This window comes from Lepidochelys olivacea (genome assembly GCF_965140295.1).
Source record: "Lepidochelys olivacea isolate rLepOli2 genome assembly, chromosome: 2".
Taxonomy (NCBI): Eukaryota; Metazoa; Chordata; order Testudines; family Cheloniidae; genus Lepidochelys; species Lepidochelys olivacea.
This window is the reverse complement of record NC_140412.1, coordinates 152,899,946-152,921,177: the sequence shown is the minus strand read 5'-3', so window position 1 is coordinate 152,921,177 and position 21,232 is coordinate 152,899,946. Positions and strand designations below refer to the sequence as shown.

The following is a 21,232-nucleotide window of genomic DNA, read 5'->3' as shown; positions in this document are numbered from 1 at the left end:
GCCCCCTTCACTACAGTCTGGGACCGAGGCATGTGCATAGTTTGCCTATGCATTAATGCAGCCTTCACTCTATGAGTGACTTGGGTGGGGAAAAAGGGTTACAGTGGGAGGGTGGTAGGTGGTGTAGATCAGGGGTGGGCAAACTTTTTGGCCCAAGGTCCACATCTGGGTATGGAAATTGCATGGTGGGCCATAAATGCTCACAGTTCCCGGCCAATGGGAGCCACGGGGGTGGTGCTTGGGGCAAGGGCAGCGTGCCCTGACTGCCCCTCTGTGTAGGAGCCAGAGGCAGGACGTGCCGCTGCTTCCGGGAGCTGCACAGAGCCACAGCATTCATTGGTAGATCAGGGCAAACCCTGGACCCTGCTCCCCGTCACGAGCTCGAGGGCCAGATTAAAATGTCTGAAGGGCTGGATGCAGCACCCAGGCAGTAGTTTGCCCACCCCTGGTGTAGAATGTGGGGGTGGTTGTATTGGTTTGTGGGAAGAATAACTGATTGAATGAAGGAAAGGGACTGTAATTTGGGGGTGGATGTACTGTATGGAGGAAAATGTCTGTAGTCAGATGGTGAGTGCAGTGAGCTGTGGTGTGGGGGTGAAATGGGGGGAAGAGATAGTAATTTGAGGTGAATGTCCTGTGTTTGGGGGGGGGGAGGGATAACTCAGTGGTTTGAGCATTGGCCTGCTAAACCCAGGGTTGTGAGTTCAATCCTTGAGGGGGCCATTTAGGGATCTGGGGCAAAAATTGGGGATTGGTCCTGCTCTGAGTAGGGGGTTGGACTAGATGACCTCCTGAGGTCCCTTCCAACCCTGATATTCTATGATTCTATGAGACAGTAATGTAGAGGTGACAATAATGGGCTGGCGGAGGGCAGGCGGGGGGGGGGGGCTATGGAGATGACTCTCACATAGGAAAATATGATGTAGACAAGTGTGGGAAGAGGCTGTGTGTGAGTGGCTGCACTAGGTTGGGGGAAGGGGTGGTTGTGTGTATGTGTGCCCTGGGTTGGAGGAAGGGGCAGTAGACTGTGCGTGTGAGTGTGGGATGCACTGGGTTGGGGGAAGGGGCAAAAGTGTGTGTGTATGCACTGGGTTGAAGGAAGGGGGAGTGTGTGTGTGTGTGGGGGGGGCATGAGTGAATTCACGGGGTTGGGAGGCAATGGGGAGGCTGTCTGCACCAGGGTGGATTTGATTTAAATCATGATTTAAATCACTAGTCAGGAAGACTTGATTGAATAGTGGATTTCTACATAAAAGTGCATACTTGTTGGTTGTTATAATCTTAATACATATTCTTCACAACTCAGAGATAGATGTAGGTTTCATTTTTAGAAGGTACACACTATACATTTTTAAAGTGATTTATTTTGAAAACTGTTCAGATTAGTTTTACAGCTATATCAGAAAATGAATGATTGTTTGGTTATTTCATTTACCAAAAGTAATTGAAGCAGATAGTTCACCTCCCAATGACTTCATAAACATCTCCAATTCAACAGGTTAATCATTAATATTTGGAGGATTTTCTTGCCATGCTGTCTTAGGAGGAGAACACCACCAGACGGACATTTAAATTGTTTTATTTAACTAAAACAACGACGTTATGTATTGTGGATTTTTTTCTTCAACAGCAAACATAATATTTTAACAAAACAAGCATATGATTTTTGAATTTAGTTAAACATTCAAGTTTTTTAAAATCAGGTTTGGTTTTGTTAACATTGTTTTTAACTAAAATAGTTAAATGAAATATTAAAAAAAAATAATTATTGAGTATGTCAGCCAGGTCAACATGAGAAACTTAAAATATTCGCTTCTGCACCTAATGCCGTTGTCTTCACCTTCATTTTCCTGGTGTTGTTCATAATCTGGAAAAGAAAAACAAGCTTTCCTGCTTTTTGAGGTCCCAAACAATTTCTCAATTTGGAATGAATTAATCCAAAGGAAGAAAATATTCTTTGTACACGGGCAGAAGAAGCTACTGCTGTTGAAAGTGAGATTATCACTTCAACAGTCTCTGAATCCAAGTGCTTAAGTGACTTCCAGTGACTTCCTCTATTTCACTGGTGTGACTTTCTTTAAAACATCATCAGCAAACATCTATTTCTTGAATGGTTCACCTTTAGCTCTGAAGTTTATTATAGTTGCCATTATGGAGGGATGATTGCTGGATATCCATGTCATAGCCGACTCCTCTTCTTCAGCAGATAAGGTTTGACCCTTGTACTAAGTGTTCAGAATATTTGCAAGAAAATGTGCTTGTCCCATTCGTTTTTTTAATGCTTGTCATTTAACTGTCATTGCATATTTCTCTTTTTAAAATCTCACTCAGTTCCTTCTAAATTTCAACAGCTTCAGCAATAAAACAGCTATTTCCCTGCATTTTGTTCAAGGCTACAGAATATATCTCTTAAGACCAATGTTGAGAATTTTGGCTGTGATGGTGCCATCTATTTTTTCACGATTTTGTTCATAAACTGTCATCAGATTAGGCCAGTTCTTGCTATAGTGCTCAAAACCGTCCACTACTGAGTTCCATCGTACGTCTTGTGGGAGAGTTAGCTTGGTTCCTCCCACTTTTTTCAGAGCAGCTGCTGCAAAGTGGTTGTTACAGAAGTATTTTGCAATTTCAACATTAGCCTTTATTTCTGGAACACTGAAATCTTTGGCTAGGAGGTTTCAGAGTAGCAGCCATGTTAGTCTGTATTTGCAAAAAGAAAAGGAGTACTTGTGGCACCTTAGAGACTAACAAATGTATGTGAGCATAAGCTTTTGTGAGCTACAACTCACTTCATCGGATGTGCACTGCACATGAGCACTGCAACCGTACGTTATTCGCTTGGGACTCTCTTCACTCTCTTCTAAATAATTTCTTCTCATCTTGGATACATTTGCACCGTTGTCTGTGACCAAGCTGAGTACTAGACATTTTAAATTTTTTTCACAGTTTGTTATAGCTTTTACTGCTGCAACTTGTAAGTATTCTGCTGTGTGTGCATTTCCTGATGTATCAATTGTTTCGGTAAGGAAAAAGAAAAGGAGTACTAGTGGCACCTTAGAGACTAACCAATTTATTTGAGCATAAGCTTTCATGAGCTACAGCTCACTTCATCGGATGCATTCAGTGGAAAATACAGTGAGGAGATTTATATACACACAGAACATGAAAAAATGGGTGTTATACACACTGTGAGGAGAGTGATCACTTAAGATGAGCTATTACCAGCAGGAGAGCCGGGGGGATGGAGGGGGAGAAAACCTTTTGTAGTGATAATCAAGGTGGGCCATTTCCAGCAGTTAAAAGGAATGTCCGAGGAGCAGTGGGGGGAAATAAACATGGGGAAATAGTTTTACTTTGTGTAATGACACATCCACTCCCAGTCTCTATTCAAGCCTAAGTTAATTGTATCCAGTTTGCAAATTAATTCCAATTCAGCTGTCTCTCGTTGGAGTCTGTTTTTGAAGTCTTTTTGTTTTAATATTGCGACCTTAAGGTCTGAGATCGAGTGACCAGAGAGATTGAAGTGTTCTCCAACTGGTTTATGAATGTTATAATTCTTGACATCTGATTCGTGTCCATTTATTCTTCGACGTAGAGACTGTCCAGTTTGACCAATATACATGGCAGAGGGGCATTGCTGGCACATGATGGCATATATCACATTGGTAGATGTGTAGGTGAACGAGCCTCTGATAGTGTGGCTTATGTGATTAGGCCCTATGATGGTGTCCCCTGAATAGATATGTGGACACAGTTGGCAACGGGCTTTGTTGCAAGGATAGGTTCCTGGGTTAGTGGTTCTGTTGTGTGGTGTGTGCTTGCTGGTGAGTATTTGCTTCAGGTTGGGGGGCTGTCTGTAGGCAAGAACTGGCCTGTCTCCCAAGATTTGTGAGAGTGTTGGGTCGTCCTTCAGGATAGGTTGTAGATCTTTGATGATGCGTTGGAGAGGTTTTAGTTGGTGGCTGAAGGTGATGGCTAGTGGCGTTCTGTTATTATCTTTGTTGGGCCTGTCCTGTAGTAGGTGACTTCTGGGAACTCTTCTGGCTCTGTCAATCTGTTTCTTCACTTCAGCAGGTGGGTATTGTAGTTGTAAGAATGCTTGATAGAGATCTTGTCGGTGTTTGTCTCTGTCTGAGGGGTTGGAGCAAATGCAGTTGTATCGTAGAGCTTGGCTGTAGACGATGGATCGTGTGGTGTGGTCTGGGTGAAAGCTGGAGGCATGTAGGTAGGAATAGCGGTCAGTAGGTTTCCGGTATAGGGTGGTGTTTATGTCACCATCGCTTATTAGCACCATAGTGTCCAGGAAGTGGATCTCTTATGTGGACTGGTCCATGCTGAGGTTGATGTTGGGATGGAAATTGTTGAAATCATGGTGGAATTCCTCAAGGGCTTCTTTTCCATGGGTCCAGATGATGAAGATGTCATCAGTGTAGCGCAAGTAGAGTAGGGGCATTAGGGGACGAGAGCTGAGGAAGCGTTGTTCTAAGTCAGCCAGAAAAATGTTGGCATACTGTGGGGCCATGCAGGTACCCATAGCAGTGCCGCTGATTTGAAGGTATACATTGTCCCCAAATGTGAAATAGTTATGCGTGAGGACAAAGTCACAAAGTTCAGCCACCAGGTTTGCCGTGACATTATCGGGGATACTGTTCCTAATGGCTTGTAGTCCATCTTTGTGTGGAATGTTGGTGTAGAGGGCTTCTACAGCCATAGTGGCCAGGATGGTGTTTTCAGGAAGATCACCAATGGATTGTAGTTTCCTCAGGAAGTCAGTAGTGTCTTGAAGATAGCTGGGAGTGCTGGTAGCGTAGGGCCTGAGGAGGAGATTGTCTACATAGCCAGACAATCCTGCTTTCAGGGTGTCAATGTCTGAGATGATGGGGCGTCCAGGATTTCCAGGTTTATGGATCTTGGGTAGCAGATAGAATGTCCCAGGTCGGGGTTCCAGGGGTGTGTCTGTGCGGATTTGTTCTTGTGCTTTTTCAGGGAGTTTCTTGAGCAAATGCTGTAGTTTCTTTTGGTAACCCTCAGTGGGATCAGAGGGTAATGGCTTGTAGAAAGTGGTGTTGGAGAGCTGCCGAGCAGCCTCTTGTTCGTATTCCGACCTATTCATGATGACAACAGCACCTCCTTTGTCAGCCTTTTTGACTATGATGTCAGAGTTGTTTCGGAGGCTGTGGATGGCATTGTGTTCTGCACGGCTGAGGTTATGGGGCAAGTGATGCTGCTTTTCCACAATTTCAGCCCATGCACATCAGCAGAAGCACACTATGTAGAAGGCCAGTCTGTTGTTTCGACCTTCAGGAGGAGTCCACCTAGAATCGTTCTTTTCGTAGTGTTGGTAGGAAGGTCTTTGTGGATTAGTATGTTATTCAGAGGTGTGTTGGAAATATTCCTTGAGTCGGAGACGTCGAAAATAGGATTCTAGGTCACCACAGAACTGTATCATGTTCGTAGGGGTGGAGGGGCAGAAGGAGAGGCCCCGAGATAGGACAGATTCTTCTGCTGGGCTAAGAGTATAGTTGGATAGATTGACAATATTGCTGGGTGGGTTAAGGGAACCATTGCTGTGGCCTCTTGTGGCATGTAGTAGTTTAGATAATTTAGTGTCCTTTTTCTTTTGTAGAGAAGCAAAGTGTGTCTTGTAAATGGCTTGTCTAGTTTTTGTAAAGTCCAGCCACGAGGAAGTTTGTGTGGAAGGTTGTTTTTTTATGACAGTATCCAGTTTTGAGAGCTCATTCTTAATCTTTCCCTGTTTGCTGTAGAGGATGTTGATCAGGTGGTTCTGCAGTTTCTTTGAGAACGTGTGGCACAAGCTGTCAGCATAGTCTGTATGATATGTAGATTGTAATGGATTTTTTATCTTCAGTCCTTTTGGTACTATGTCCATCTGTTTGCATTTGGAAAGGAAGATGATGTCTGTCTGTATCTGTATGAGTTCTTTCATGAAGTTGATAGATTTCCACTCCATACTCCACTGCTAAATGCAGTGCCTTGCATAATGACAGGTTTCAGAGTAGCAGCCGTGTTAGTCTGTATTCGCAAAAAGAAAAGGAGTACTAGTGGCACCTTAGAGAAACTATTTCCCCATGTTTATTTCCCCCACCCCCACCCCCCACTGCTCCTCGAACGTTCCTGTTAACTGCTGGAAATGGCCCACCTTGATTATCACTACAAAAGGTTTTCTCCCCGCCCCCCGCTCTCCTGCTGGTAATAGCTCATCTTTAAGTGATCACTCTCCTTACAGTGTGTATGATAACACCCATTTTTTCATGTTCTGTGTGTATATAAATCTCCTCACTGTATTTTCCACTGAATGCATCCGATGAAGTGAGCTTTAGCTCACGAAAGCTTGTACTCAAATAAATTGGTTAGTCTCTAAGGTGCCACTAGTACTCCTTTTCTTTTTGTGAATACAGACTAACACGGCTGCTACTCTGAGTTCTGTAAGGAAGACATTCCCTTCTTCTGTTGTCACACAAGCACATATGTCATAAATATAAAGGGAAGGGTAAACCCCTTTAAAATCCCTCCTGGCAAGAGGAAAACTCCTCTCACCTGTAAAGGGTTAAGAAGCTAAAGGTAACCTTGCTGGCACCTGACCAAAATGACCAATGAGGAGACAAGATACTTTCAAAAGCTGGGAGGAGGGAGAGAAACAAAGGGTCTGTGGGTCTCTCTTTATGCTGTCTTCGCCAGGGATAGACCAGGAATGGAGTCTTAGAACTTTTAGAAAGTAATCTAGCTAGGTACGTGTTAGATTATGATTTCTTTAAATGGCTGAGAAAAGAATTGTGCTGAATAGAATAACTATTTCTGTCTGTGTATCTTTTTTGTAACTTAAGTTTTTGCCTAGAGGGATTCTCTGTGTTTTGAATCTAATTACCCTGTAAGGTATCTACTATCCTGATTTTACAGAGGGGATTTCTTTACTTCTATTTACTCCTATTTCTGTTAAAAGTCTTCTTGTAAGAAAACTGAATGCTTTTTCATTGTTCTCAGATCCAAGGGTTTGGGTCTGTGGTCACCTATGCAAATTGGTGAGGCTTTTTATCCAACATTTCCCAGGAAAGGGGGGCGGGGTGCAAGTGTTGGGAGGATTGTTCATTGTTCTTAAGATCCAAGGGTCTGGGTCTGTAGTCACCTAGGCAAATTAGTGAGGCTTTTTACCAAACCTTGTCCAGGAAGTGGGGTGCAAGGTTTTGGGAAGTATTTGGGGGGAAAGACGTTTCCAAACAGCTCTTCCACAGTAACCAGTATTTGTTTGGTGGTGGTAGCGGCCAATCCCAGGACAAAGGGTGGAATATTTTGTACCTTGGGGAACTTTTTGACCTAAGCTGGTAAAGATAAGCTTAGGAGGTTTTCATGCAGGTCCCCACATCTGTACCCTAGCGTTCAGAGTGGGGGAGGAACCTTGACAACATACAACAGGATCATTGTGGACATTGTTCCACCCATCAAGACTCAGGTTAACAATTTCACCCTCTAGACCTTTTTTATTTTTTTTGGACACTGCTCAATTTCTCTTTCATACACTTTATCCAGCAATTTGCCTGTGACATCTGCTCTGTTGGGTGGACTGTATCCTGGTCTTAATGACTGAACCACGTTAATGAAGTGTGGGTTCTCAATCATATGGAAAGGAGAGTTGTTTGAATAAACAAACCGGGCAATTTTTTCATCAATTACCTCTTTTTGTAATCTGCTGGTTCTTATCACAAACTTATCTATGGTTGTTTCTGGATGATGGAGATTTTTTTTTCTTTTTGCTACAGGTGATATACTGTGGCTATGTGACATACATGATGTGACTGAAACACTATCATTGGCAGATAACTCTGAAACTATAGAAAATGATGGTAATCTTGAAGGTGGATAGTCTTCAGAATCCTGTATGTTGAGGATGGATTCTCCTAAACAAAATAAGTCAATGCATTTATTTAATTATTATTACCATATTGCTCATTTAGTATTACTCATTGCATTCACTGACAGTACTACGTTAAAGGTGAAATTGTAAAAGGGAGATCTGCCTATTTCGGCTATTTTTTTAATCATAACTGCATCTAAAATGTACCATAGAGTAACAATTATATTTTTTACACAGAAATAAGAATTCAAGAATAGTCCAGAAGGAAGAAGGCAGTCGTTAAGAAAGAAGTATGAAATAAAAAAAGTTTACCAACCTGAAGATCCTGCATGTTTGGACATGTTCCTTTCATCATCTTCAACGCAGCTTCCTCCTGAGAAGGAACACTTCTCATGATGTTATGTTTCAGAGTAGCAGCCGTGTTAGTCTGTATCTGCAAAAAGAAAAGGAGGACTTGTGGCATCTTAGAGACGAACAAATTTATTTGAGCATAAGCTTTCGTGAGCTACAGCTCACTTCATCGGATGATGCTGTTTCATTCAGGCAACCAGGCCTTGCATTTCTTTGTTGCACTGTTTGCATTTTGCACGCATGCCTGTCTTACCCACAGGTAAAGGAACTTCATTAAAATATTCCCAAACTGGGTCTCTTTTACGGCCTGCTGCCATTATAGGTTTTCCCTTCTAATGAGAGAATGGTACAGTAGATCTCAAATCAATGAAGGCTACTCTCAGAAAGACCTCAAGACTTCTGGAATATGCTGCTCAAACAGTTTCACTTTTGTTTCTAGTGCCTGTCCCTCCCGTCTCACATTTATCTCCAGACTTCTTCTCCTTGTCCAGATCTATTTCATCCCCAACAATCCTTCTATTCATTGAACTTTTTGGAACTTTGCACTTTTAGAGAGAGGTAAGGGATTGACTCTGGATACACAAATTTGCACCTCTATATATTATCTATTTATTTATTTAAAAACATTTTTGCTGTTAACAAGCATGTTACCTCTGGAGACACAAATCCAGTTTGAGAACTGCAAAACTAAGCATCTCTGATGGTATCTTCTAGACTGAGCACTGAGTCCCATTGGGTAGATAGAAAGATTAACCTAAATAGTCTATACAGAAGCCCCTGGAACTCCATGAGATTGGGTCTCTAATCCATGAACTATTGGAACTCATTTACAAAACTTTTCTTACATGAATTGTCTCATACTATAGAATTAAAATTTATAATCCCTATTCCATGATGAGATATCTTTGAGCTATAGTGTATCTTAATTAAAACTATCTTTAGGGAGGTTTTTTCCTCAAAAAGCATTTTATCAAAAAAATTCAATTTAAATAAAAAAAATCTGATTTTTAATTTTTTTTAAAAAAAGAATTGGTTTTTATCCACCCTGATCTGCATAGATGGGGGGGGGCTGTAGTGTGGGGTGACTAATGATCAGGGGGATGGGATCAGGAGTGAGGGGGGTTATAAGGTGAGTGTTTTCAGCCGTTCCTATTCTGAGCGACAGCCACCCCTGCTGCCAGCGGACATAGAAGCGGTGCTCTCCCCTGGCCACAGGAGCAGCCCCACTCTGCAGCCACCCCCAGGTCATATTACAAACTGCTGCCTGTCACAATTTGCTGTTTTGCTGTTACTGCACATGCACAGTAATATCTGCTGAAGCCTCTGCCTTCCCTGGCCTTTACAGTCTGCTCCCTCCCTGTTGCTCTCGAGGGCTAGAGGGGTCAGAGGAGGCCAATCGGACGGGAGGGTTGGGCGGAGACTGTGCAAGGGGCTGAACTGAATGGTGGGGGTCAAACAACTGGGGGCAGGGGAAGGAGAAGGGCCAGAGCAAAATCAGTGATGGAGATAGGAGCTGGGGTTGAGTCAGTGGCAAAGGGAAGCCCTGGGATAGGGCGGGGCAGAGGGGATGAAGTTTATCCCCGATGAGGTGAGGTGAGCCATCAGCAGTGTTTCTAAAAATGAGTGTTGAGGGGCAGAGCAGAGGGGCTTTCCCCTCCACACTTTCATAGGACAGTACAGCTCAGCACCAGCTTCCCAGGGCTGTGCTCTTTAAAGGCACAGTGTGCTCCAATGCCTAGGCAATACGGGCTCTTCCCTATCTGATATGATGTATTGAACTGCTGAAGGAAACTTGATTCAGCTAAAATATTTTACATATTCTCAACCCCTCCAAAAAGGAAAATTGTCAAGTGTTTAATACAATCCCTTATCAGTTTATATGTCTGTATAAAGCCTCATAGCAGTTCACAAATTTGTCTTAAGTGGTGGTCTGATTGCCTGAACTGGATCTCCTTTTTCTTGTAATCCACTGTAAACAGTGTGTCACGCCTATATTTACTTTTTAAAATGTTATTTTTATTACCCTTAGCACGTCATCGTTTACCTTTGTTAACATAGCGTAGATGGATATCTTTTGTGCGATTCAATTGATATTTTTAATAGCAAATAATCCCTGAAAATATGAATAGTTGCTCGTCACCTCAGCAATCACATTTCACGGTAATTCTAGTATAGCTCTTCCTGTTTATATTGGGATATTAGTTATTCATTCTAAATATTTGTTCTTTTTTCATTTTTTATATACCAGTTTATTCTTTGGAATCATATGACATCAAGGCAGGCTGATTTCCTGGTTTGGTGTCAAAACTTCTTAAGTTTCCTTTGATCCACCAAAAGGGATTGCCTTTATAAACTGTTATTTTGCCTCTCTATCCAGCACCATAGTGCTTTTTCCCATGTCATATGTGTGTAGAACTTGGTTCCCATATATTCACCACAGGCCAGAATTTTAAAGGTTGAAAGCACCTAGATGCTTTTGAAAATCTCACTAGTTGCCTAAATACCTTTAAAAATCTGGCCCGAAGGGCACTATACTATCTTTTATAAAATCCTCCTCAAAGTAAATTTCTACTGTATTTTTTATTTAATATAGGTTAGCTATACAACCCCAAGACAGATTGACAACCACAAGTATTCAAAAATCATGAATTATATTTCCAAAAATCATGACATTAAAGTAGATAGATAAATACGTTTGGGGTTCTTTTAATTTTCCTTTCTGTTTTTGAGCCTTTAGGGCACATTAGCTCAATACTTTTGCTGTCACCTCACCCTAAGAATCATATACCTAAAAGAGTTGTACATTCCCATAACATTCCATACCATTTTGGACTTCCAGTAACATGTGGTTTCTACCAACTACAAAAGCAGTTTCTCCTCCCTTGGTGTTCACACCTCAACTGCTAAAAGAGGGCCTCATCCGCCCTGATTGAACTAACCTCGTTATCCCTAGCCTGATTCTTGCTTGCATATTTATACCTGTCTCTGGAAATTTCCACTACATGCATCTGACGAAGTGGGTATTCACAAAAAGCTTATGCTCCAATACGTCTGTTAGTCTATAAGGTGCCACAGGACTCTTTGCCGCTTTTACAGATCCAGACTAACCACGACTACCCCCTCTGATACTTGACTACCTTCTTTTGTAATTGAAAATATATTAAAATTCCTTATTTCTGTAAGTAATTCCCTATCCTGAAAATACCGAAGTGCACATTTTACTCTCCTATTACTTCATTTGTTGCACAAATAAATGTTGATTTTTCTATGCAATTGTTTATATTTCTAATTGCATATTTTAATTTCATAGCCTTTTATGTATGCTACATATTTGATTATGATACATTTCAGTGATGTTCTTCTTTCTGACAAGTTTACTGTTCTGTAATGCTAAACCCAAGGATTTGTAAGATGATTTATCCAGTTGCACCTTGCATTGGTTGGCTCGGGTGGCATAGTGCTGACCTCACCTATTTTGCCTTTGGTGAAACTATGTCTAGATACGTCTGCATCCGATGAAGTGAGCTGTGTTAGGGGGCTTACTCCTTCACCCACTTACTTCCCTGGTCCTTCTCGCATGAACAGAGAGCAACAATACCCGAAGTCCAAAGGTGCAAACAATTCAATGTTTATTGGGGTGAACTTCCAGCAAGCATGATTCCAGTTTCCTTCCTTAGTATCCTCCTTCCCAGCTCTGACACCACAAAGCCTTACACCTGTGTCCCTGTTCCCATTCCTGCCCTTAGCCAAACATGATTCCAACTTCCTTACTCCCATTCCCTGTTCCCATTTCCCCCTTTAGCAAAACATGATTCCAATTTTCTTACTCCCATTCCCTGTTCCCATCTCCCCCTTTAGCAAAACATGATTCCAATTTTCTTACCCCCATTCCCTGTTCCCATCTCACACACCCACATGCCCACCCCCACCCACACCCCGTCACTTCCTCATTGACTACATATTATATAGTAAAACTTGAGTTCTGCTTAGCTATACCTTAACCAATCATTTTCCTGAAATTTAACTAACCAATCCTAACATATTGTAACATGATTATGTAACCAATTATATCCCACCACCTCAATTAGTTTACACCCAGCAAAATTAATTATACAGCAGACAGGAACAATCACAGAACCAGACAGAGATTATACAGACAAACAACAGCAAAGTGGGAACTATAATGACAAAACAATACAGAAGTGAGGATTTCACATCCCAGCTATTGATAAGTGAGTTCTTGCCAGACAGGATGCTATCAATCTAAGTTTCCTTTTACATTTTCTAGGCACTTCCCTTTCTCTGGAGGTGATAGGAATACAATCCTGTCCTGATAGTGCCTAACAGCCCAATAGCACCTTATTTCAATGTGACTAGTTTGGAATGTGAGGATGTGACCGTTCGCTTCCCAGCTTATGGCTGCCTCTGCTGCTTAGCCAAAGGCCTTAGCCTAAGCACAGGGCCACAAACTGTCACAGTAAGAGAAGGCCCTTACACCAGCAGACAGTGATTTTGATTCTTTCTTTTATACCTCTATCACTAGCCAAGTGATAAGAATACACCTAAATTCTTAGAGTACAGGCCTTTGCAGACAGGCCTGAATATCTATATCCTAACGAAAGCTCATGCTCAAATAAATTGGTTAGTCTCTAAGGTGCCACAAATACTCCTTTTCTTTTTGCGAATACAGACTAACACGGCTGTTACTCTGAAATATGTCTACACTGGCAACTGAACGACAAAACTTTTGTTGTTCAGAGATGTTAAAAAAACACCCCCCCAAAAGACAAAAGTTTTGCTGACAAGTGCCAGCGTGAACAGCTCTTTGTCCGCAGGAGCACTCTCCTTCCGACAACACTAATGCTGCTCATTGGGGGTGGAAGTTTTATGTCGGCAGGAGAGCGCCTGCTCTGTTCCTCTGGCTCCCAGCCACGCCGCCGGCGAGTGCTGGGGGGCAATTCCCCCCAAGCCTGAGAGCCAGGGGACTTCAACTTCCCACAGGAAGTGGCCAGCCCCTCCCCTGCCCATCCCCTGCAGAGGCCTGGGGCCCCACACAGCCCCTCCCTGCTCCTATCTGCTCCTGCCTGGGACCCCAGGCTGCTCTGCTCTCCTGGCTCCCAGGCTTGGGGGGAGGGGGGAACTGCCCCCCAGCACTCGCCGGCGGTGTGGCTGGGAATCAGGGGAGGGGAGCAGGCTGGAGCCGGGTTGCTCTACTTACTGGTGAGTGCAGGCCCAACTGCTTCTGGAGTCATCAGGGGAGTGGGGGCGGGGCTGGGGTGGAACGGGGCAGAGGCTTAGGGAAGAGCCAGTGCGTGGTCTGGAGCAGCACACAGCTGTGCAGGGCACCAGGGAATTTGGTGCCAAATTTCCTGGTGCCCTACACAGCTGCATGCTTCACATATACGTAAGGACGGCCCTGAACCGTGTAATGCTGTTGCAAAAAAGCAAACATCATTCTGGGATGTATTAGCAGGAGTGTTGTAAGCAAGACATGAGAAATAATTCTTCTGCTCTACTCTGCACTGATTAGACCTCAACTGGAGTATTGTGTCCAGTTCTGGGCGCCACATTTCAGGAAGGATGTCGACAAATTGGAGTCCAGAGAAGAGCAACAAAAATGATTAAAGGTCTAGAAAACATGACCTATGAGGGAAGATTGAAAAAATTGGGTTTGTTTAGTCCGAAAAAGAGAAGACTGAGAGGGGACATGTTAACAGTTTTCAAATATGTAAGAGGTTGTTACAAGGAGGAGGAAGAAAAATTGATTTTCTTAACCTCTGAGGACAGGACAAGAAGCAATAGGCTTAAAGGGAGCAAGGGAGGTTTAGGTTGGACATTAGGAAAAATTTCCTGTCTGGGTGGTTAAGCACTGGAATAAATTGCCTAGGGAGGTTGTGGAATCGCCATCATTGGAGATTTTAAAGAGCAGGTTAGACAAACACCTGTCAAGAATGGTATAGATAATTAGTCCTGCCACAAGTGCAGGGGACTGGACTCGATGACCTCTCGAGGTCCCTTCCAGTTCTCTGAGTCTATGAAAAACACAGTGAGGACAAGGCACTTCAGTTTGAAGTGAGGAAAAGGCCTGAGAAAATGTCTCTGAAATAAGAGCTGGGGCAATATACTCATATGTTTTGCCAAAGTGGGTAAGCAGATCAGGTTGAAAACTTGATCAGTATGTGTAACTGCCAATAGGGAGGGGGAAGGCTGCATAAGAAACAATGGAAGTTATTCTGCCTAACAGCTTGTGTTTAAAATGTATTTCAAATACTGTTTACAATGCTTTGCACTAGTTTCAGTGTTTCCTGTACATAAAATGTTTGTTTACTATAGAAACTATATGGCCTAATCTACAATGGAAAGAGATTAAGAAAGAACATCTTCATTCAGAGTTTTACATAGGCTAGCCCTGCAGTTTAACTCTGTGGAACGGTTTTCCAGATTACCAAAATGTCTGTCTTTGTGTCCAAATTGAAAATGCAGGTTTCACAGTAGTAGCAAATTGTGACAGTGCACCCCCAACCATCGCAAGGCCCTGCCCCAGGAGCTGGGGAAAGGGAGAGCCAGCTAGTTGTGACAGGTTTCAGAGTCTGTACCCGCAAAAAGAAAAGGAGGACTTGGGGCACCTTAGAGACTAACCAATTTATTTGAGCATAAGCTTTTGTGAGCTACAGCTCACTTCATCGGATGCATCGGATGAAGTGAGCTGTAGCTCAGGAAAGCTCATGCTCAAATAAATGCGTTAGTCTCTAAAGGTGCCCCAAGTCCTCCTTGTCTAATTGTGACAGGCCTTCCCACCTCAGTCCCCATTCGCCGCCCTGGCCCAGAGGACGGGGAAGGCGAGGGGTAGCAGAGCGCCAAGGAGCACCAGGCTGTCAGCGAGCGCGGGGTGTAACACTACACCGGCTGCCCTCCCGCGGGCGGAGCGCCGAGCCCCCCTGCCAGGCCGGCGAGGCCCGCGCCGGGGGCGGACGCGGGGAGCGGGGCCGCCAGCTGCCCGGGGCTCGCACGCCGCGGCGGGCGCTGCCGATGGGGGAATGCGGGGTTCCCACCCAGGTCCAGCTGTTTCTCCGCGCCTGCGACCAGGGGGACTACGAGAGCGCCCGGCGCCTGCTGGGGCTGCCCGGGGGCGGCGCGGAGGCGGCGGGCGGCTCCGCTTGCGGGGCGGAGGAGGCGGCGGAGTCGGGGGCAGGGGAGGCGGCAGCGCCTCCCCCCTCGGTGCCAGTGGACTGCACGGACGAGGCCGGCAACACGGGGCTGCAGTTCGCCGCGGCCGGGGGCCACGAGCAGCTGGTGCGGTTCCTGCTGCGCAAAGGGGCCTCGGTGCAGAGCCGGAACCACTACGGCTGGAGCCCGCTCATGCAGGCGGCCAGGTAGGGCCGGGCCCTGCCCGTATCCGCTCCCGCGCAGCCACTGAGCATGCTCCGGCCGCCCGAGCCCGGCGCTAGGGTGCCTGGGGCTGGGTGGGGACCGCCCTGCTCCGTGGCCGGGGGGCGAGAGCGACTGGAGCGCAGCGGGGCCCTGGAGGGCAGAGGTTGGGTGGCAGCGGCCTGGGCAATGCCGCCTCTCTAGCAGAACGGCTGCTATTGGGGCTGCTCCTCCCCCTTCCCCCCGGCCCGGTTTGACCTGGGTTTGGTGTTCATAAAGGGGCCCTGTTGTTTCTTCATTTCAAGGAAGCCAGTTAGAAAACAAAACAATCCCCACGTGCCCTGCTGAAGAGCAGAGGAAACCTGGGGGAGTGGTCAGCACAGAGCAGAGACATTCCTTCCTGAGCATCCTCACTTACACACGACCTGGAGTGTGTCTGTTCCTCCACTTACCCGTGGTTAGAGCCCATAATAAACCATAGTCAGTTTCCCTAAGAGTAGCCAAAGTATCATAGACCCAGTCCTTTGGGAGAATCAACCTGCACTCTGGACAGATCAGGGATTCTGTTTTTGATCCATTCAAGCTATTAGCAATAGCTCCAAACATCTTGTAAATGGGGTCCTCCTGGGGAGCCAGCTGTGGTCAGTCAATTAGGGTGAACTGCAAAGAATGGGGCAGACAATCCCCATAAAGCTGGTGGATATTCCAATACCTAGATTTACCAAGCCAGCATAAAACAGCTTTTTTATTGTTACTCAGAAGTCCAAACAACACAGTTCCTTTAACGTGATCCAGCCTCAGGCCTCAGTCCAGGTACCCACGTCAAATATGATGAAAATTTCTGTAAATCTTATTTAATCATATAAAAGAAAAGGTTCTACCAATCCCAGAGGATCGCACGCATTACCTGCCAGGTTAACGAATGTTTCAGATCTTACCCAAATAGACTCTACAGCCAATTCTTATTAACTAAAAGCTCAAGGTTTATTTATAAAAAGAAAGAAAGGTGAGAGTTCAAATTGATTAAAGGAATCAATTACACACAGTAATGGCAAAATTCTTGGTTTAGGCTTGTAGCAGTGATGGGATAAACTGCTGGCTTAAGTCAAATCTCTGAAGTACATCCACATCTTGGATGGGTCATTCAGTCCATTGTTCAGAGCTTCAGTTTGTAGCAAAGTTCCTCCAGAGGTAAGAAGCAGGAATGAAGACCAAATGGAGAAGATGCAGCTGCCTTTTACAGTCTCTTGCCATGAGGCCTGTGCTTCCTTTGTTTCAAACACAAGCTGCCCAGTACATGGCTTGGAAGCCTTAGAGTTCTCTCCATAGGCATGTCCCTGCATGATTTTAAGTTTGAAATACAGACATGTCTATAACTCATAATACAAACATATAAACAAGATTGTCATATCTGGCAAATAATAACATTTTTGCAGATATCTTGCATGGCATATCTGGATGATTACTTCTTGGGCGTTACCTCAGGAGCCAACATTTGAAATCCAGGCATAGAGTCAATACTTATAACTTTAAAAACAAAAATGGTACATGCATACAGATAGCATAATCATAACCAGCAAATCATAACCTTTTCATAGACATCTTACTCTACAACCTTTGTACAACATTTTCTGCAAATATATAACAGTAGTTGCAACAATTATCTATATGGTCAAATTTGTATCTGTACATGTAGGAGTCATAATGTGCACTTCTGGATGCTGGAATATTTTTGCTTTTAAAAAAGTTATTTTAAAATATTAGTTTAAACAATCCCATAACTTGCAAGAAAGTTACATTTTGCTCGTGAGGAAAGGCACAGCAAGTGTGAAATTGAATAAATGTCAGAATTTAGTGTTAGCACATTTCTTTTCTCATTGGCCTTTAGTTTATTATAATTACAGTAAATAGTGGTACAGGTCATGAATAGAGATCTATAAATTACATAAATTTTACCAAATCATAAGTGAAACCTGTATTTTTAAAAGTGATGTACAAATAAAAAATAACTGTTTTGCACCTCTTTCTTCCCCTGTGGGAATACAATATGCCTGAAAGTTTATTTTATTTGGTTTTGTTTCTTTGGTTGACTTAGAGAACTTGATCCAAAGCCCACTAAAGCCAGTGAAAAGACTCCTATTTCAACGGGCTTTACCTAATTTTTCTAAAAGTCTCACTGGACAAAATGGAAGACTATTAGTTTATAACTGTCAATAAAGAGAATCAGATTTCATCTGCTGTATCAGTCATAGAATTTACTATAGCATTTGTCACTGTACTGTCTAAGGCCCCAACCCTGCAAATGTTTGCATGTGTTATCTTTAAATGTGTGAGTACTTCATAGGTCTTAAGTCTTTTGCAGGATTGGATTGCAGAACCTAAGAGTTTACTAAAATAATCGAGCACTTGATTGAGAGGGAAAAATATTATTTTTTAGTCCATTGCTTTAAAACATTTGAAGAAAAAAATCTTGTCAAGAGTCAACAGCTTCAGCTAAAAACCACAGAAAGCTCCCAATGTACAAGTCCTTCAACTAGTTCTCAAGTAAGAACAGGGAAGACAAAATTTAACAATCCTGGTATTTCTGAAATAAAAAACAAACAGAAACCTTTGTTTGTTTGTTTTCCTTAAAAATAATATACACCTTCTCTAAAAACAATAACACTGCAAAAAAGGGCACAAGACTTCCTCAGGTCACTTTTTAGAAACTGTCATTTTTAAAAATACTGCACAGAGATTTCTGCTTCATTAAAGCTCATGGAGAAAACTGAAAGTGGCTGGAGAATAGCCTTTGTCTTTAGTGAATTATGTCAGTGGCACAACAAAAAATACTAAGGAAATTTATTGCTTGCACACCCTGTACTTTCACTGACTAATGCTTTCTACAGTCCTTAAAAAGATAGGCTCCAGATCACAGACACTTACTCATATACACCTCTACCCCGATATAACGTGACCCGATATAACACGAATTCAAATATAACATGGTAAAGCAGCGCTCCGGGGTGGGGGTGGGGGCCTGCACACTCCGGTGGATCAAAGCAAGTTCGATATAACGCGGTTTCACCTATAATGCTGTAAGATTTTTTGTCTCCCAAGGACAGCGTTATATCGGGGTAGAGGTGTACTTAACTTTATTTATGTACATAGTCCAGTTGAAATCAGTGGGACTGCCTATGTGTGGAAGTCAGTTGGGTGCACAAGTATTTGCAGGATCAGGGCCATATTGGGGTAATTTATTGCTTGAAGATTATTTTCTCTGATACATTTCTTCCACAACTATTTCATATGTACCAGAGAAATATGGATGTTAAACCCCACCTGTTAGCATAGTTAGTTCCCTTCTCCTCTTTATTCTAATAATATGGTGATTCCTCAAATATATTATAATTGTATTGCTGTAATGCACAAAGGCCCCTTTTGGGTGCAGAGCTCCATTGTACTAAACACTGTATAAACGTATGTAGGAAGACACCCTAGCTGTGTCAAGCAGCTTAAAATAGATACTGTTTGCTGGTTGTTTATAAAAATATGGGCTTCATCTCCATAGCTGAGCAGAGAAAGGGGAGTTCTAACTCACCTTTCGATTTTCACATCATGGGGTCTGCTTTGGCATAAATTCCTGCACAGTAAGTGGAATAGGCCCCTTGGGGGTCATGGGCAGGTAAGAATAACAAGAGAACAGTGGTGCTCGAGCCAGGACATGCAGAGGCAGATAATGGTTTTGTGGGGCCCTGGGCCAGAGCAAATGGGGGCCCCTCCCTACCCCTTCCACGCAGGGTTAGGGTTGCCAACTTTCTAATCACACAATACCCAACACCCTTGCCCCGCCCCTTCTCTGAGACCCCGCCCCACTCCATCCCCCCTCCCTCCGTTACTTGGTGTTCCCCACCCTCACTCACTCACTCATTTTCACTGGGCTGGGGAGGGTCCCTTTTTGACCAGGTGTTGCAGTTGAAAACTGGACACCTGGCAACGGTCCCCCCCACATCCTGGCACTCCTCCCGGGAAGCGGGGTCAGAGTGCGGGGGCTGAATTGGTGCCTGGGGGATAGATTGGGTTTTATATAAATAGAGAATCAGGCTTATTATAACAGAAGTGCATATTTTATCACAATCTATGATCCAGAATAAATACTTTCCTTAAATCTGTACTCTCAGAGTATAAGCGTAATGTCAAATCCTGTGTGGAAAAGGAACAAATTATTTTATGCTAATTGATGATACACGATCACTCTCAAATGCAAATTCAAACACCTTATTAAATTTACCATAAATCAACAAAGTTAAACATTTCTGGTTAACTTTTATATATATACAGTAATACATGAATTACCAAAAAATACTCTTATGTGACAAATATAAAATTATGATAATTTACTGTGGTAAGAAAGGGCAGCATGTTTTATGGGGCAGATGATAATTGTTGTACACTCAGCTACTGGTAGCAAAATCTGACAGGGAGGCATTTTCTGGCTATGCTGTCATTGCTTTTCCTCTTGGAACTTACGAAAACCTCTTTTGTCAGGAGCCAACGGGGGAGATTGTGGGGGAGAGAAGGTGAGGCAAGAATGAGGGAAATATCCTGATTCTTATGATATAAAAAAATATCATGGTAGTGTTTAAACAAACAACAAAACAACCCCCCCTTCCTCCTAACCCTCCCCCTCATACTTGCCTGTTTCCAGTCTCCTGCAGGATACTGTGACTGAGATATTTATTAAAAGCCCCATGCATTTGAAACTGAAATTATTGTACTTGAACATTTCCCCCTTCCTTTGATTTGTACACTGAACGCTAACTTTACCTTTTTTTAGTATCTTTCACCACAGCCAAGCTTAGGTCTTTCTGGTTCATCCCCAATAATAAATATTCTGTAGTTGTAACTTTTTTGTCTCACCCCCCCACCCCCCCACAGGATGGTTAAGAATCTCTCTCATTCTCTCAGAGCTATATTGGCTCTGCAGAGCTCACAGCAGTAGAAGCTTATTTATAGGAAGAAAAATTGAATTTGAAGTTTTGAACTACTAAGCCAGTTGTTAATTGGACTGGTAATTTAAAAGAAACAAATAAAACCTCCCTTCTAAACTTTCAAAAGCTTGGGGGTGGGGAGAAGTTTGTGGTGAAGAAAGATTTCTATTTGGAAAGTGAAATAACCCCCCTAAAAGTGACTATATCTGATCATAGGGATTTACAATGAAAACACCTGTGCACAGTGGCAGATCAACCAGTAATAGTATTAAAACAATACTTTTATTTTTTTAGGCCCTGATTCAGGAAATTCCTTAAGTATGTGCAGAATTTTAAGCATGTAAGTTCAATATGGGATTATTCACATGTTTAAAATTACTTTTATTCTTAAATACCTTCTTGATCTGGGACATTTGTGTTTTGTTCAGATCTTTACAGTTCTGTGGATTCTTCTAAATCATGGAATCATAATCGGGATTGGAAGGGACCTCAGGAGGTCATCTAGTCCAACCCCCTGCTCAATGCAGGACCAACCCCAACTAAATCATCCCAGCCAGGGCTTTATCAAGCCCGACCTTAAAAACCTCTAAAGAAGGAGATTTCACCACCTCCCTAGGTAACCCATTCCAGTGCTTCATCACCCTCCTAGTGCAAAAGTTTTTCCTAATATCCA

At 43.3% G+C, this 21,232-nt stretch overlaps 1 protein-coding gene across 3 annotated transcripts in view; it reads left to right on the top strand.

Moving 5' to 3' along the window:
- Window positions 1-15,175: 15,175 nt before the first annotated feature.
- Window positions 15,176-21,232, top strand: part of ANKS6 (ankyrin repeat and sterile alpha motif domain containing 6) — a 78,231-nt gene continuing 72,174 nt past the window's right edge. For all 3 annotated transcript variants that reach the window (XR_014710516.1, XM_084621202.1, XM_084621201.1), the window contains exon 1: window positions 15,176-15,594. Coding sequence is in view for 2 of the 3 variants with exons in the window: in XM_084621202.1 (XP_084477328.1) it covers window positions 15,251-15,594 (344 nt within the window). In the remaining variant the exon portion in view is untranslated. The remainder of the gene's footprint in view (window positions 15,595-21,232) is intronic.